Source organism: Pezoporus flaviventris, unplaced genomic scaffold, assembly GCF_033815535.1.
Source record: "Pezoporus flaviventris isolate CSIRO_AGI_PZ_B2104156 unplaced genomic scaffold, CSIRO_AGI_Pfla_v1 ptg000023l, whole genome shotgun sequence".
Classification (NCBI taxonomy): domain Eukaryota; kingdom Metazoa; phylum Chordata; class Aves; order Psittaciformes; family Psittacidae; genus Pezoporus; species Pezoporus flaviventris.
Window position 1 is genome coordinate 11,615,168 of NW_026892571.1, and position 13,862 is coordinate 11,629,029.

Below are 13,862 nucleotides of genomic sequence, written 5' to 3' on the forward strand. Positions count from 1 at the left end.
GGGCTTGTGCTATCATTCCTACTTATGTCATGTTAGGCGATTTTTTGGAGACCTTCTGTAGTCTTTTAAAATAAGGTTTGTGATGAGAATTTTCATTTCTATTTCTGTGAACGAGAGTACTTCTGGGCACTAAGTACACTTGGGACATGGTTGGGCTTAGAGGGATTCTTATCTCTTGGTTGCACTGCCCTTTTTGGGGGGGTGTGTGGGCCTGGTGCATAAAGAATGTGATTGGGAGAATAAAGTGGAAAAAAAGAAGGTAGGGTTTTCTGTTTAATGCATGTAGGTATTGGTAAATAAGCGAGAATAGCAGGCATTGTAGGCAAAAGATTGCCAGTGAAAAAGGAGATTCTGGTAACGTGTTTGACTAATAAATATTAGCCATTTGTGATCTTATTCAAAATACATCCTTTTTAAAAAAACTCTGAAGGTGCTGCTATATTTGTTTCTTCAATTTTTAGTATAAGACTTTCTGTTAACTTATTTTGTGGACTTGGGACTTGGATACTTTTAGTTAAATTTGTGTTAGGGTTTTTTGCATGTATAATGCACCCCTAGAGACGAAAGTTAGGAGGGAAAGAGGGAAATAATTTTTAATTACTGTCTTTGATCACTTTTTAGGTTAATGAATGTAGATTTAAATATTGAAATTTATTTAAGGTTAGAGCTGTTAAGCTATTGCACCCTGTAACTTTGGCTTATCTGTAACCTTGGCTTATTTTTGCCAGTTACCTTAAATAAGGAGCTGTGTAAGAAACTGTCTCTTTTTTTTTTCTAGTTAGCCTTAGTAACTGTTGTATTCAGCTGCTGGTGTTTGAACCATAATGTCATGAAAAGCTTTAATTACTAAACTCATTAGCATTAGGAAATAGTTGTCTTTGTGACCACTGTTATGTGGAAGGATTGTCAAAACATAGAGCTGCTGCTTGTCCAAAACCAGGATTCACCTTGTTTATGTCAGTCTTGTCAGGAGCTGCTGATGTTAGCTCAATTTTGATGGAGGTGTGAACCAAGTGACATACAGGAGATTTCCTTCTTTGGAGATGGTGGAAAGAGATCAGTATCTCACTCTGGTTCAACAGCTGGGCTCCATGATGCAGATGCAGAAGGGTACATCATGCCAAGAAGATGTGTACAAATGGGTGTGCCATGGAAAGCGGTATAAGCCTGCTTAGTGTTTTGTGTTGTGCTCTCAAAACATTTTCTAAGCTCTTGGCTCAGCTTGAGTTGGTTTCCTCCTTTACACAGACATGCGGATGGCTTCTCTTCCAGTTGTCCGGATCTGTTTATATTTGTATGGTTATTTACTCCCTGAATCCATTTTTAGCTCCAGATACACCTGGCAGCATTTGATGTGGTTATAGAGTGGACAGTTTACTGTCGTTTTGCTTTTTAAGTGCATGTTCATGTCTAGTGCCTTCAGTATGATTCAGAGATTTGTGCCAGTTGCCCTGCCTTTGCTTTTATGACATTTCCTTTCACTTCAGAGAAGCCCTGCTGCTTTGTAATTAGTTGCATACTTGAAAGGAACATTCAGAAGTGAGTACTTCATCTCATGGAGTTTTTCTGGAAATTTTTTTTGGTTTTATGTCTTCAGTTTGAATGTGTTAAAAGGGACTTTTCTCAGTATTTTTACTATTTGTTTGATCTTTCTGTCACAGGAGCCTGTTACTGCAGGAAGCTAAGCTGCCTGTTTCACAGGCCTGGAAGCTGATGCTCTTTATTTACACACCTCAATTAGCTAAGGCAGCAGCAGCAATGGAAATTTTACCAGTTATTGACCTAGAAAAATCTTGAAAGTCTTATTTTGTATTTTAATTTCTTACCAGTGAGGTAACTAGTCTTGGCATTGCAGATTCTAAGCACAGGCTCTGTCTGTATCTGAAATGGCAAAAAACTAAATGAGCAGCTGTGGAGAATGAAACATATTTCATCCTGTCATGTAAGTTCATCCTGGTAACACATTTGGCTTGCAGGGTTTTTTGTGAGCTTGATGGGGTCTGCCAGCTTCACTTCTATGGCTGGTCTTCCTGTAATCCATTCTTTGGGATGGGTTGTCACAGACTGCATCATCTTGGGCTGTCGTTAGTGCTCTGTGTGCAGGTCCTCTGGGTATTCTCTCCTCTGCAGAGGCACTTTGGGATTGCTGCCCAGATTTTCTCAGAATGTGCTGATACAAATGTGGTGAGGCAGGACTGTAGGTGTAGGCTTGCAAACATGGCTGTGGCGGCAGAAAAAAGAATGTTGAATAACTAGTTAATAAACCAAACCTGGGACTGGGCAGAAACTGTAGAGTCAAAAAGGACCTCAGAGCACTTCAGTTTGTGGATTTGATCTAGATTTTTTTTTTTTCCTGAAGATTTATTCTACTTAAAGTTATGATTAGTTATATTTTTATTTTAATGACTTGGATTCCTGTCATTCAGGTGCCCAGTGCAAGTCTGTGATCTAAAAAATGACAAGCAATCCCCCTTAGTGTGGCTGTATTTGAACTGATCATATTCAGGCAGACTGACAATTCTGTAGGAATCCTGAGAGATTTTGCTGCATACCTGGTGGATTTGTTAACCTTTGTTAACATGTGTCGGCCCATGAGTTCAGTTCCCTGGTCTTACCTGCTCATTATGAAAAATAAAAGGCAATGGATGTTTTATAGGCTGACTATAAATTATACATTTGCTATATAATTGAGCGTACTGGAACTGCTCACAGCGTATCCATGTACCCCAGAAATAAATATTTAAAGAAAACCTGAGCTTAACAGGTCTGTGATACATATCCTCATTTCCCAAACTGATTTTCTTCTCTCTCATATAAAACTTGCTAGAATTAATGAAAGTTGGAAATGCAGTTTTTCCTTCTGATACAGTTAACTGTTTCGAGTTGGTTTTGTTCATTATCTTATGTCTTTAACGTGAATGCATGTTCACTTAAATGCCTATGGACAGATAAGAGGTTGACCTAATTTGATTTGCAGTAAAAGCTGTTTTTTCGCAAAGTATGGTATGTATTAGTTTGGAGTGATTAACCCTACCTGTGCTACACTTCACAATGGAATGGTCTTGGGTGAGTAGGAATTGAGGAATTAATTTGTTTTCTAGGTAGAAGTAACAGTTCTCTAGTCACACCACTGCAGCAGCTCTACAGCAGTCGGTATTGTTAGACCTGATGGGGGAAGAAAGGAGAAAAAAAAAATGTTTATTCTTGTTAATTTCTTACACAGCAGGATTGAGGAGTCTTTGGTGCCTGATTCTCTCTAAATCCTTAAATTGAGGGCTAAATACTTTCTGTTTATTTGAAATTACTGAACTACTCTATTGTAAACTACAGAACCTGAGTAGTATTGGAAATGCTGACTGGATGCTGATGACAGTACTACCACACACGTCTGCAATGTTTCACTGTTTCATTAGTGCACTTGGTACGCTCACTGTATCTGGCCTTCTCAGCAGAAATCTTAGAGAGCTATCCTTGTTAGCCAATTTAAATTGTATGGGAGCGAGACATCTTTTGCTTTCCTTGCTGCTGACTGCATGGAAAGGAGCTGTTTTGATGGCTCCATGACTCACATACTCTCTGGAGTTCTAGGGGATTTTTTGATACAGACTCACACAGGGAAATTGTTTTCTAAGTGCGTAACTGATAGACCTTTTTATCCTGTTCCTTCCCTTTTATTCTCTTTGTTTTCTCCCTCCCAAACTGATGATACAAAGATCTACATCTCTGAAGAATGGGATTCTTCTGTACGTCAGATTCCTTTAAATTTGCTTCCAAGAGCAGGACAGGTGTATAGAAGGAAGGGTTCTGGGAAGTACATGAATCCAGCCCACCTGATAGGTCTAATTTTAGTTTTTGAACTGTGATGCTGAACTTTTCTGTAGTTACAGGTAGGAGTTATATATTTTGGGTTGAATTTATTTTTTTTTTTTCTTTTTCACCCTCTTTAAGATCTGTCTACCAAAGTTTATCCTATAGGAAAATAAAAAGCTTTAGCTAGGGCATTTTCAGTTTCAGAATGTATCACTGAAAAATAATTCCAAGTGGAAACTGGATTACAGATCAAAGTCTGCTGGGTAACAAAGTACTCAGAATTTCGTAGATGTGAGGAACAGAAATTGAAATTGTCTCTTTTGGTTTCTAGTCGGTCTTACCAAGTATTTTAGGTTCCAGTCCTGTAGGAGAATGAGCACTTTGTTCACAGATGTTAGGCTGAAAGTTGCAGAATCAAGTCCGGTTTTGAAGTTCTTATCCTGACTGGAATTTCTGCATCTTTACATGGTGATTTTTGCTGATCATAATATTAGAATAACTCTTAAATTTGCAGATATTCCAGTGTATTTCTGTAACTAGTAAATAACTTTACAAGTAATGCTTTTCTTAATGTAGAAACTCTAGTCTGTTAATGTAATTTTGCACCTGCTTGGATAAATGGATGCAGATTTTGTGCAGCCTCTTGTACTGCTTTAGCAGTGAGTATTTTCTGCCTGTGATGCAATAGATTTCTATTTATGTTGGTGCATAAACAACAGTTACGCTGGTTTAAGTGGCATAATTCACAGCTTCAGCTGAAATGGTAACATTTTATGTAATGACAAATCCTCAGAAAGAAAATTTTGTTAAAAGGAAAACGTGTGTTATCGTTGAGGTTTTGGGTTGTTTTTCCTCTGAGTTTACTGCTAATCTGTTTTGCTAATGGAATGAGCTGGGACAGGCTTATGGTGGTTTTAGGCAAACATATACATATATATATATACACACACTTATAAATATTTTGCTTTGCCACTTCTGCTGTTTAATCAGAAGTATCGTTTTGACAAAAAGGCTATGTCAGGTAAGGGAGGGAATTTTGTAAAGGTTGTTAAAACCAAAAATGTTTCTATGAACAATCAGCTATAATGGGACGTTTTTAAAAGGTGATTTTGGTCAAATAGCACAACTATGCTAGCATTCACACGGGATGTGAAGCCTGAAGTTCTTTGTTCTGGTTTTGGCTGGGGTAGAGTTAATTTTTTTCTAGTAGCTGATGCAGTGCTGTGCTTTAGATGTAGTCTAAGAATAATGTTGGTAACATAGAGTCATGGAATAGTTAGGGTTGGAAAGGACCTTAACATCATCTAGTTCCAACCCTCCTGCCATGGGCGGGGCACCTCACACTAAACCATGTCAGCCAAGGTGTTGGACATACTGATGTTTTAGTAGCTGCTGTGTAGTGCTTGCCCTGCTCAAGGACTTTTCAGTCTCTCATGCCCTGCCAGTAAGCAGGGGCACAAGAAGTGAGGAATGACCAGAGACAGGACAGCAGACCTGAACTACACCAAGGGATATTCCATACTGTAGCCCATCGTGCTCAGTATAGGAACTGGGGGGAGTTGGCCAGGAGCAGTTGTATTGTGCATCACTTGTCTGTCTTGGGTTTTGGCTTTTCTTCCCCCCCTCTTTTCATTACAGTTACTATATTTTAGTACATTTTAGTACATACACATTAAAATGTTCTTGTCTCAACCCTGGGTTTTACTTTTTTTTTCTGATTCTGCTCCCCATTCTACTGGGGGGGAGGGAGTGCAAGTGAGCAACCAGCTCCATGGTATTCAGTTGGCAGCTGAGGTTAACAAAGACATTCTTCCTAAGACTTTTCTTTCTCTTATCCTGATCTGGAACAGGTAGATGTTTGAAAACATGGGAAGCATTTTTGAAACTCAAAATTTAAGTGGCTTCCCACTCCTGCTCTTAAGTGCATTTTTTAGCTACGTACAGCAGTGACCTATTTTTTCCTAACGTCTGAGCATCCGGCAACTCCTGTCATCATCATTTATCTACAGGTTTTAGAGGTTTGATGTTGTGGTGGGTTTTTTGGGTTTTGTTTGTTTTTATACCAATCAAAATAATGTATTGTGAGAGCTCTTTACAATATAATGAGCTTAGAGCAATGGACTTTGTTGCTTGTCTGTACTGTGTTCTGTTAGAACTTGGCAGCAATTACAACCGAGGCTTTATTTAACACATCCGCATTTCTAGTGGAGTTAATTTTAAAGGGTTCCTTATTTGTATTGGATGCTTTGTCAGTCAGTGACAGAATATGCTGCAGTGGCTGCTTCTCATGGCCTATCCATTGTGACATAATGTGGTTTTCAGAATTTGTTTTGCTTTTATTTTAACAGGATTTGAAATTTGGTTGGCTTTATTAGATACATAAATGCTGTCCCTTCCAGTTCTCTTCCATTCTCAAGTATGTGCTTGTGAATTTGGGAGGTAACATTTTTCAGCCTAATTTGGATGTGCTGAACCTCAATTACCTTTCAGTATTAGAAGTTGTCCGTAGTATTCTGCTTTTGGAGTAATTAAGGAAAGTGAAAATTTCCTTCTTGTCCTACATGTTTGGTTGTTGTTGATGACTGGAAAAGGTTTGACAGTTACGAGAATGTATTTTGAGATTAGGTGCTGCCTGTCACTTTTCATGGGTATTTTATGACAGAGTGAAAACCTGTAAGTCAGTTCCCACCCACCCTGAGCCCTAACAAAAAAACAGGAGGTAGCTGAATTTCAAAGTTTTAATGAGTTTGCAAACTTGGCAAACCCAAAGATTTTTGAGGATGCCAGGACATTCAAAACATTTGTATATGAGCTGTTTAAACTCTGTGCTGAGCATAGGCTTGTAGTTCAGTACTCAGCCTGGCAAAACAGTGTATACGATCTCTGTAGCTCCCAGCTTTTGTTTGTACAATACCATACGTCTAAACTCCCATCTTTTATTCACACTAAATGATGAATGCGAGTATTCTGTAGTCGCTGCTTGGCAGTGGTTTTGGTTGGTCATTCTGAATGTATGTAGTCTCTGGCTGACCCTTTGATTAGTTTTGGGAAGCACTGTGGAATGCTGGTACTGTGTGGGATGTCCGATGTAGTGGGGACGCACTTCCTCTGTGAGAGGAAGGAAGTGCTGTCTTTAGGGTTTATAGAGCTGTTGCAAGAGCTCCAAAAAAGTGCATTTACGTAACTTGAAAGGTTAGACTGTGGACTAAACAATGATAAGCAGCAGCCCTGTAACCTGTGGTTTACTGAGCCAGATCTCAGTTTTGATCTGTCCTGACTTCCTGAGCTGAATTAATTTTACATCATCATGCCTTGGTAAGTGTCAGTGTGGCCTTAGGTGTGCACATGGTCAGTTTATGGTGTCATCTTGCCCATAGCAACACAAATAAAACTTCACATGAGGATACTGCATGGGTGTCCCTGTACAAGAAGGAAGATTTTTGGTTTTGTTTCTGTCTGCTAGCATGGTTTCATTTCATGCTGAACTTCCACATTGGCTTGATAGTGTAGAACTTGTATAACTGCAAAAGCTTTTAGAACTTACACAAGGACAATATGAATAAAGTAATTTAAAACTTTATTTTAAAAGTGTGTTTCCAAGTGCAGATTTTTCTATTTCTTTAGTCAGGTTGCAGTTCTCTCCAGTTGTCCCCCTAATAATTGGGATCAGGAGCCTTCTTTTAACTCTGATTTCACTGAGGGAGTGATTGTGCTGAAAGTAGTTGTTTTTACTTGTTTGAAAGGCTGCTTGTGGGTAAAAACTTGCTGGATCATCCCCACCTTGGCCCTGAATACTTCAACTGCACTTCTGTAGTAGAATGTATATAATTGGTGGCTTCCAACTACTGCCTGGGGTGAATTCTTTTCCTAGGGTGGGAAGGTGGCATGTGGCAAGAACAGCACATTTCATTTAGGAACAACTGTCAGTCTCAGCTGAAAGCAGTGCCCTGACAGGATGTGGAAACTGATCCTTTTGCTCTTCAGAATGGTCCTGTTGGTGACTAGATCTCTTTAGAGATGCTGTTGTGGACCAGCATTTTTTTCCTGTTAAAAAAAAAAAAAAAAGGTGGCACCCTTCATTGTCTTACATCATCTATCTTCTTTGATAGCAAGCTTCAAAAGTAAATTACCTTCTAGTACTGTGGAGTGAGGAGATGGTCTTTTGTTTGTATAAGTTATGTCAAAATGAGTATCATTGTTGCATTGTTGGTCCTAATCTTTAAAACATGCAGCCCTCAAATTCCATAAATATATTAGCTAGATGTTAATGAATGCTGTAAATTATTTTTTGAAAGCTTAGATATTGGGAAATTATTTATTTTAGTTTGCACTGAGGAAGTGAAGCTGAAATGTTTTAAGAACTCTTTAGTTAGTGGTTATTTCATTTGAGAGGCATAAAGTTAAGCTAAGTAGAGGTAGCATCTGAATTTTATTGGCGTTTGCTTTCTAAGGCTTATCGGGTATTTGCTTTTTAAAGCTTATTGTGTTCATGTTTATGTAATACCTAATACATTGGTGCCTTTCGGCTGAGGTTTTGAATGCAAAATTATTGCAAATAAGAATGAAGGTTTATTCAGTATATACCCTTTGACCATGTTAATGAAATTAATCTCCCCTCATGTTATAGTATTACCATGGAAAAATTGCTAGCAAATTGACCTTTATATAGCAAAAATAGAAGTTGTCCTGTCTGGATTTGAATTTAACTCAGTTGATTCATTCAGTCATTTGTGGACACACAGGAAACCCCATTCATATGATCACAAAGCCTAATAGCTGTTTGTACAGTGAGATTGATCTGATTACTCTTCTCTCTCTTGTGCTATTTACAGTCTGCTGCCAGTTCACGTAAAGGGAAGAGAATGGCTGCAAAGGAGAAGCTGGAGGCAGTGTTAAACGTGGCCCTAAGGGTCCCAAGCATCATGCTGTTGGATGTCTTGTACAGATGGGATGTCAGCTCATTCTTCCAGCAGATCCAAAGAAGTAGCCTGCACAACAACCCTCTCTTCCAGTACAAGTACTTGGCCCTTAATATGCATTACGTGGGTAAGTGTACATGTGTTTGAGAGAAAACACTGCTGTAGTAAATACCAGTTTGCTTACTACAAGAATTTTAAGAACTTGGTAATAGTGTGATAATATATTGATTACAACAAATAGCATGATGATATGTTCATTACAATTCTGCTTGAGTCTGTTTATATTAGCTGTAAAAATCCTGTCTAAGGTCTTTTACTCAACTTTGATGTTTAGCCTTGATAATGTAAATAGTGTCTGGAAACAGGATCTGTGCCCTGAAAGAATAGCACAGTGACTTTGGCCAGTATCTGATGAGACAGCTGCTGTGAAATGCTGTGCAGGCAAGAAGTATTGTAATTTATATCACTGTCATCAAACAAGAGATTAGGGAAAAGGTTGCCTGGTTTGGACTGTGATCACAGCACCAGAAGGTTCTCTTTCACTGCTGCATGGGTACAGCTCTTCAGTTTAGAACTGTATGAACTGTACATATGCTGTGAGTGGATTAGAGCAGGTAACAAGTCCTTGTGTTGGAGATAAATGGATGAAATTACTAGCACAGCTCAGGGAGCTGAGATTTGAACCGTGGCCAGCAAGTCTAGCTCTGGAATGCTAGACATCTGATTTTGGGAGATGAAAGGGTTGATGTTCTGGGACCTGCTTTCCAGGTGTGTATGTGATTCATCTGCACATGGGGTTAATTAGGGATTGGATCCAGGCTGTTGAGGTTGATAGCCGCTGACATCTGCATGAGTACTGCCTAGCTTGGAGAGAAACGGCTAGCATATAATTTTCCCACTCTGCGGTGTTTCTTCCTTGTAGATGGCTCTGGAGGATAAAGATGTACTGGAGTCAGGTAAAGAAAACACCCTTTACTTAAGGAGTTGGAGGACTGTGGTTTTGAAGTGGTCTGTCCAGGTTGGCATGTGACTCTTTATTCTGGAAATTATTTACTGCCATTAAAAACGCATGGGGCTTTCTTTGCTATGGCTCCACTTCCTCATGGTGGAATAGAAGTGTACTTCTAGTGCAAAAAGCTGGTGTTGCAGTTCTGTGCCGTTTTCATACGTTTGTGGAGAGAATACTTGTTTGTTGCTGGTGTGTACGACACAAGACTGTGATGGGCTGCCTTTCTCATGTGCTTGTAGGTCCATAAGTATCTTCTAGAAATCAGTTTATCAGCTCAGTTTCTAGCACAGCACTAACAGGTGTGCAGTAGGCTGTCAAGATGCCAGTGGTAATTTCCAGCTGTGACAGAACCCCTCTTTATAGCCAGTTGACAACCTTGTCCTCCCTTAATTCCATTGAGATAATGACTCTCTCTATAGCACTTTTGATGGGTGTATTGTTAATAAAGTATTTCTCACCTGGATGCTATTTTAGTACTAAACCAGTGGATTCTGACTTTGTGCTCCTCATATAAGTGGTGCTTTTGTGCTGGTACACAATCAACAGTTGTTTCACTTTTTGCTTTTACGATATTGGGTGTCTGTACTTTTACTGCTCCAACTGATCAAGAAGGGCTTCTAAATCATCAAACAAGTTACCTGTTTTAAAATATTTTCAGGCAATTCTTCGTGACAAAACTTTGCTAGTGTTTTTAAAATGAAGTTGATTCATTATGGTTCCCTGGGTGTTGAGGTGGTTTTAAGCTGCGTCAGTGTGAGGCTGGGATAAATCAATTTGCATGCCTACACATGATTTTATATAGATTTAATTGTGTCAGGTTACAGTATAACCTTAATTAAAATGACATCAAAATATATAAATTTGATTTGTAATGAAAACAAAGTACTTTTTCATGAGTTTGGGAAATCAAGCTTCTTTGAAGATATACTGAGGGAAAATAACTGCCAGTATGTAATTTAATAACAATTTACCATGGATATGTTTCAACATGCTAGTCTGTTTTATTTAGGAGAAAAAAATGCTCTGTTCGTATTTGCAGTTATATAACATAGTATCATCAAGTGCCCTTTGCAATATCAAACAATCATTGAATTTCTTATATAGGCAGTGTAAGATACCATATCACAGAAGTGCTTCTAGCACCTTAGGAAATTGGGTGCATCTATCTTGGGCAGATGCTCAAGGTACGATTTGATTAGAGACCCATAAAAATCAATAAACCGTACCAAGTTTGATATAGCGAACCATTTCCTGGAACTAAGGATACAAAGTTGGAAATCTGCTCAGCACGAGGGGTTACCAGGGATATCTTTTCTGTTTAAATGCACTTATTTTCTTCCATCCATTTGACTTAAAGTTTGGAAAGCCAGTTGTTTTTGTTAAGCAAGTATGATTCACATTCCAGCCAGCAGTACTGGGAATATAATAAAAGCCTCTAGGATGCAATTTGTCGTTTGATACAGCTTTTCCCTTTCATATCTTTTCATGAAACAGACCTTATCTACTTCAGTGAGGAGAAACTATTCAGTGCTGGTAACCACTCAGCCATGGGTTCAACTGCATGAAATTTAACTTAATACGTATAAAGCAAAGCAAACTACAGGTAGAGCATGCAGTAAATTGCAAGCAGTGTGCTGTATTACCAGATAGAATTCTGCTAGTTGGTATGCTGTTACCAGGTAGAAGGATCTGGGGGGAAAGCAGCTTAGAAAGCAAATGAACTTCTTTGTCCACAGCTGCTAAAGGTATAATGTGGTTTCATTAAGATTTCAGTAAAATAATTTTGTATAAATTTAGAATAGCCTCTGCTTCAGGAAAGATCTGTGCTAACTAAAATGCCTTTTATGTCAAACCTCTGTGTAGGGTAGACCAGCCCATTCTACTGCCAGACTTGAGTGTTTTCTTCTGTGCTGTAGAGTGGCTCTGAGAAGACAGGTTTTTTGTTTGGTTGGTTGTTTTGGGGATTTGTTTTTTTTTTTTTTTTCCATTCTTTTGATGAGGAAGGTGGAAACAGTTGAAACCACGTAATTTCCTCCTGTGAAGGGCAAAGCAATGCTATTTGTACTAATTGGTAAACACTCTGGGCTAGATGGGAAGAGAAGAGTCACAAGCTTAACCTGTAATCATAGTCAGATTTAGAATTTAAGTCACTGTCAAGCTAGAGGCACAGAATTGCACTAAATTCGTAGTGTTTTCCTACCTAAGAATAAAAATAAGAGCGGTTTATCTTGAATTATATTCCTTGTCATTACACAAACAAAAAAGGAATTTTCAGTGAAAAAAGTGAGGGGCTATTTAAAGACTTGGACTAGGTGTAAGGCGTGTCATCTTTCACAACTCTGTTCTTGAGCTGTGAGGTTAATACCTTAGTTGCTTGGTCACATCACTTGCTGGGTGTGAAGTACTTATTATGAATGCTGCCTTTATATAGGGGGGGGTCAGGGAGGAGAAACCTGAGCTTATCGCCACTGTGTTTGCTGTTTGTTCTCTGCTTCAGTCTGCTCATTTTTCTTTAAGCTCTTGTACATTAATTAGAATTTTGGTTTTTCTGGGATGCCTTTTCTCTTAAAAGGAAAGATATAGTACTCTGGTACAAACACAGTAAGAAGTGCCATGTGAAGCTTCAGTGCGAGAATAAAGAAGCAGTCACAGTTCATTCCAGAAGCAAATTTTCCAAAACTGTGAGGATGCATGACTAGATGTGTAAATGCAGTTAATGCATATAAAGATGAGAGAGATACTGCTCGGATTCAGCATCTTTGGGTTTGCTCTGCCGTGTCTTCTATCTTCCTCTTGCCAACGTGTTTAGATAAATGGTTACTAGGACTATTTTCTGAGAGTTACTATATTAAACTGCAGCTATTTTTAATCAAATGCAATTTTATGACATGGAGTTGGTCTCCATTTCTTAAAAAAATACTTTCTATGTCTTCATATTCTCTTCTTGGATAAAATGCAGTGTATACTGCAGTTGGTAGACGCAGAATTGGGTAGGGATTCCGCAGTGCTTAAAACACAGTGTACCCTTTCTTTCCTCTTTCCAACTCTAGGAGCTGCCATTTCATGTACTGCTGCCTTAGTGTCATAGCTTTTACTAAACAGCTTTCTCAGCATATGGATACTTGCAGGTAACTTTTCTGTATTAAGCTGGTATCTCTCCTTGGCAACCTCCATCACTTTTTTTTAAAAGCCAATAGTGGCTTGCTTGAAAGGAGGCACTTAAATGCTGAGGTTCAGTGGACTCTGAGTACCAGTCTCATGGCAACATGGCAATTTGTGTATGCAATTTAGAGTACATTGTGACATGTTTTTATGGTTCCGCTTCCGTGTTCTTTTCCAGAGCTCTTCAAGTTCTCCATGTCTGTAATTGGGGCCCAGAATTCTCATCATTAGGTATGCTATGTTACAGGAACACTCCCTGAATCATGTGGCAGAACTAGAAGTCCATTTGATTTGTTTAGAGAATACTGCAAATCTCTGTAAGGAGCTCAGTTCTTAGATTATTTATACTTTAAAGTGCCCGATCTGTTATGCATTTAAAAATTCAAGAAACAGCTGTTGGGACATGACAGTACCACAGTAATGAGTAAATTGTTTTGTTGGCATTATTTTCACTGAGATGTGCAGATGTTGGTAACAGGATTTCTGAGCTCTGTTTATAGTTGCATGGTGCCATGACTGGGTAAACACTAATTTCCTTGTGTGTAAGTGTGTTTAGATGTGTGCTTTCTCAGTTCAGAACTGATTTTTCAATGTTTTCTGAAGGGCACATTAGTTCAAAGTGTAGAACTACTTGGAGTAACATTTATTCGATCAGCTATAGCTGAGGGGGAGGGTAAGGAAGAGCTGTACCTTGGCATCACCATGCAAAAACATCACTCCCCCAAAATGATATACATGTTAAGACCTACTATGCTTATGCTGTCTTGAACAGGTATCTGTTGGCAGTGATGAGACAAGCTAGATGAAAGCTACCCTTTATGGTGGGGTAATACTAATGCCTCGGTGGCTGCTTGAGACTGAGAACACTTAATGCTCTCTGAATGGCTTATTTCTATGTTGATTTCAGTGGAGTGAATTTTGCATGAGCTGTGTGTTGGAGCCACCTCCGATGTAGGAGAGGT

General features: G+C 38.8%; 1 protein-coding gene across 4 annotated transcripts in view; it reads left to right on the forward strand.

Annotated features, from left to right (window-relative positions):
- The window catches only part of RNF145 (ring finger protein 145), a 46,100-nt gene that overhangs the window by 896 nt on the left and 31,342 nt on the right, over positions 1–13,862 (forward strand). For 3 of the 4 annotated variants that reach the window (XM_061456789.1, XM_061456791.1, XM_061456788.1), the window contains exon 2: positions 8,643–8,856. In XM_061456789.1, the coding sequence (XP_061312773.1) occupies positions 8,673–8,856 (184 nt within the window). In that variant the 5' untranslated portion in view covers positions 8,643–8,672. Of the gene's footprint in view, positions 1–51; positions 76–8,642; positions 8,857–13,862 lie in introns of those variants that run through there. The other variant, XM_061456790.1, reaches the window with a different exon arrangement.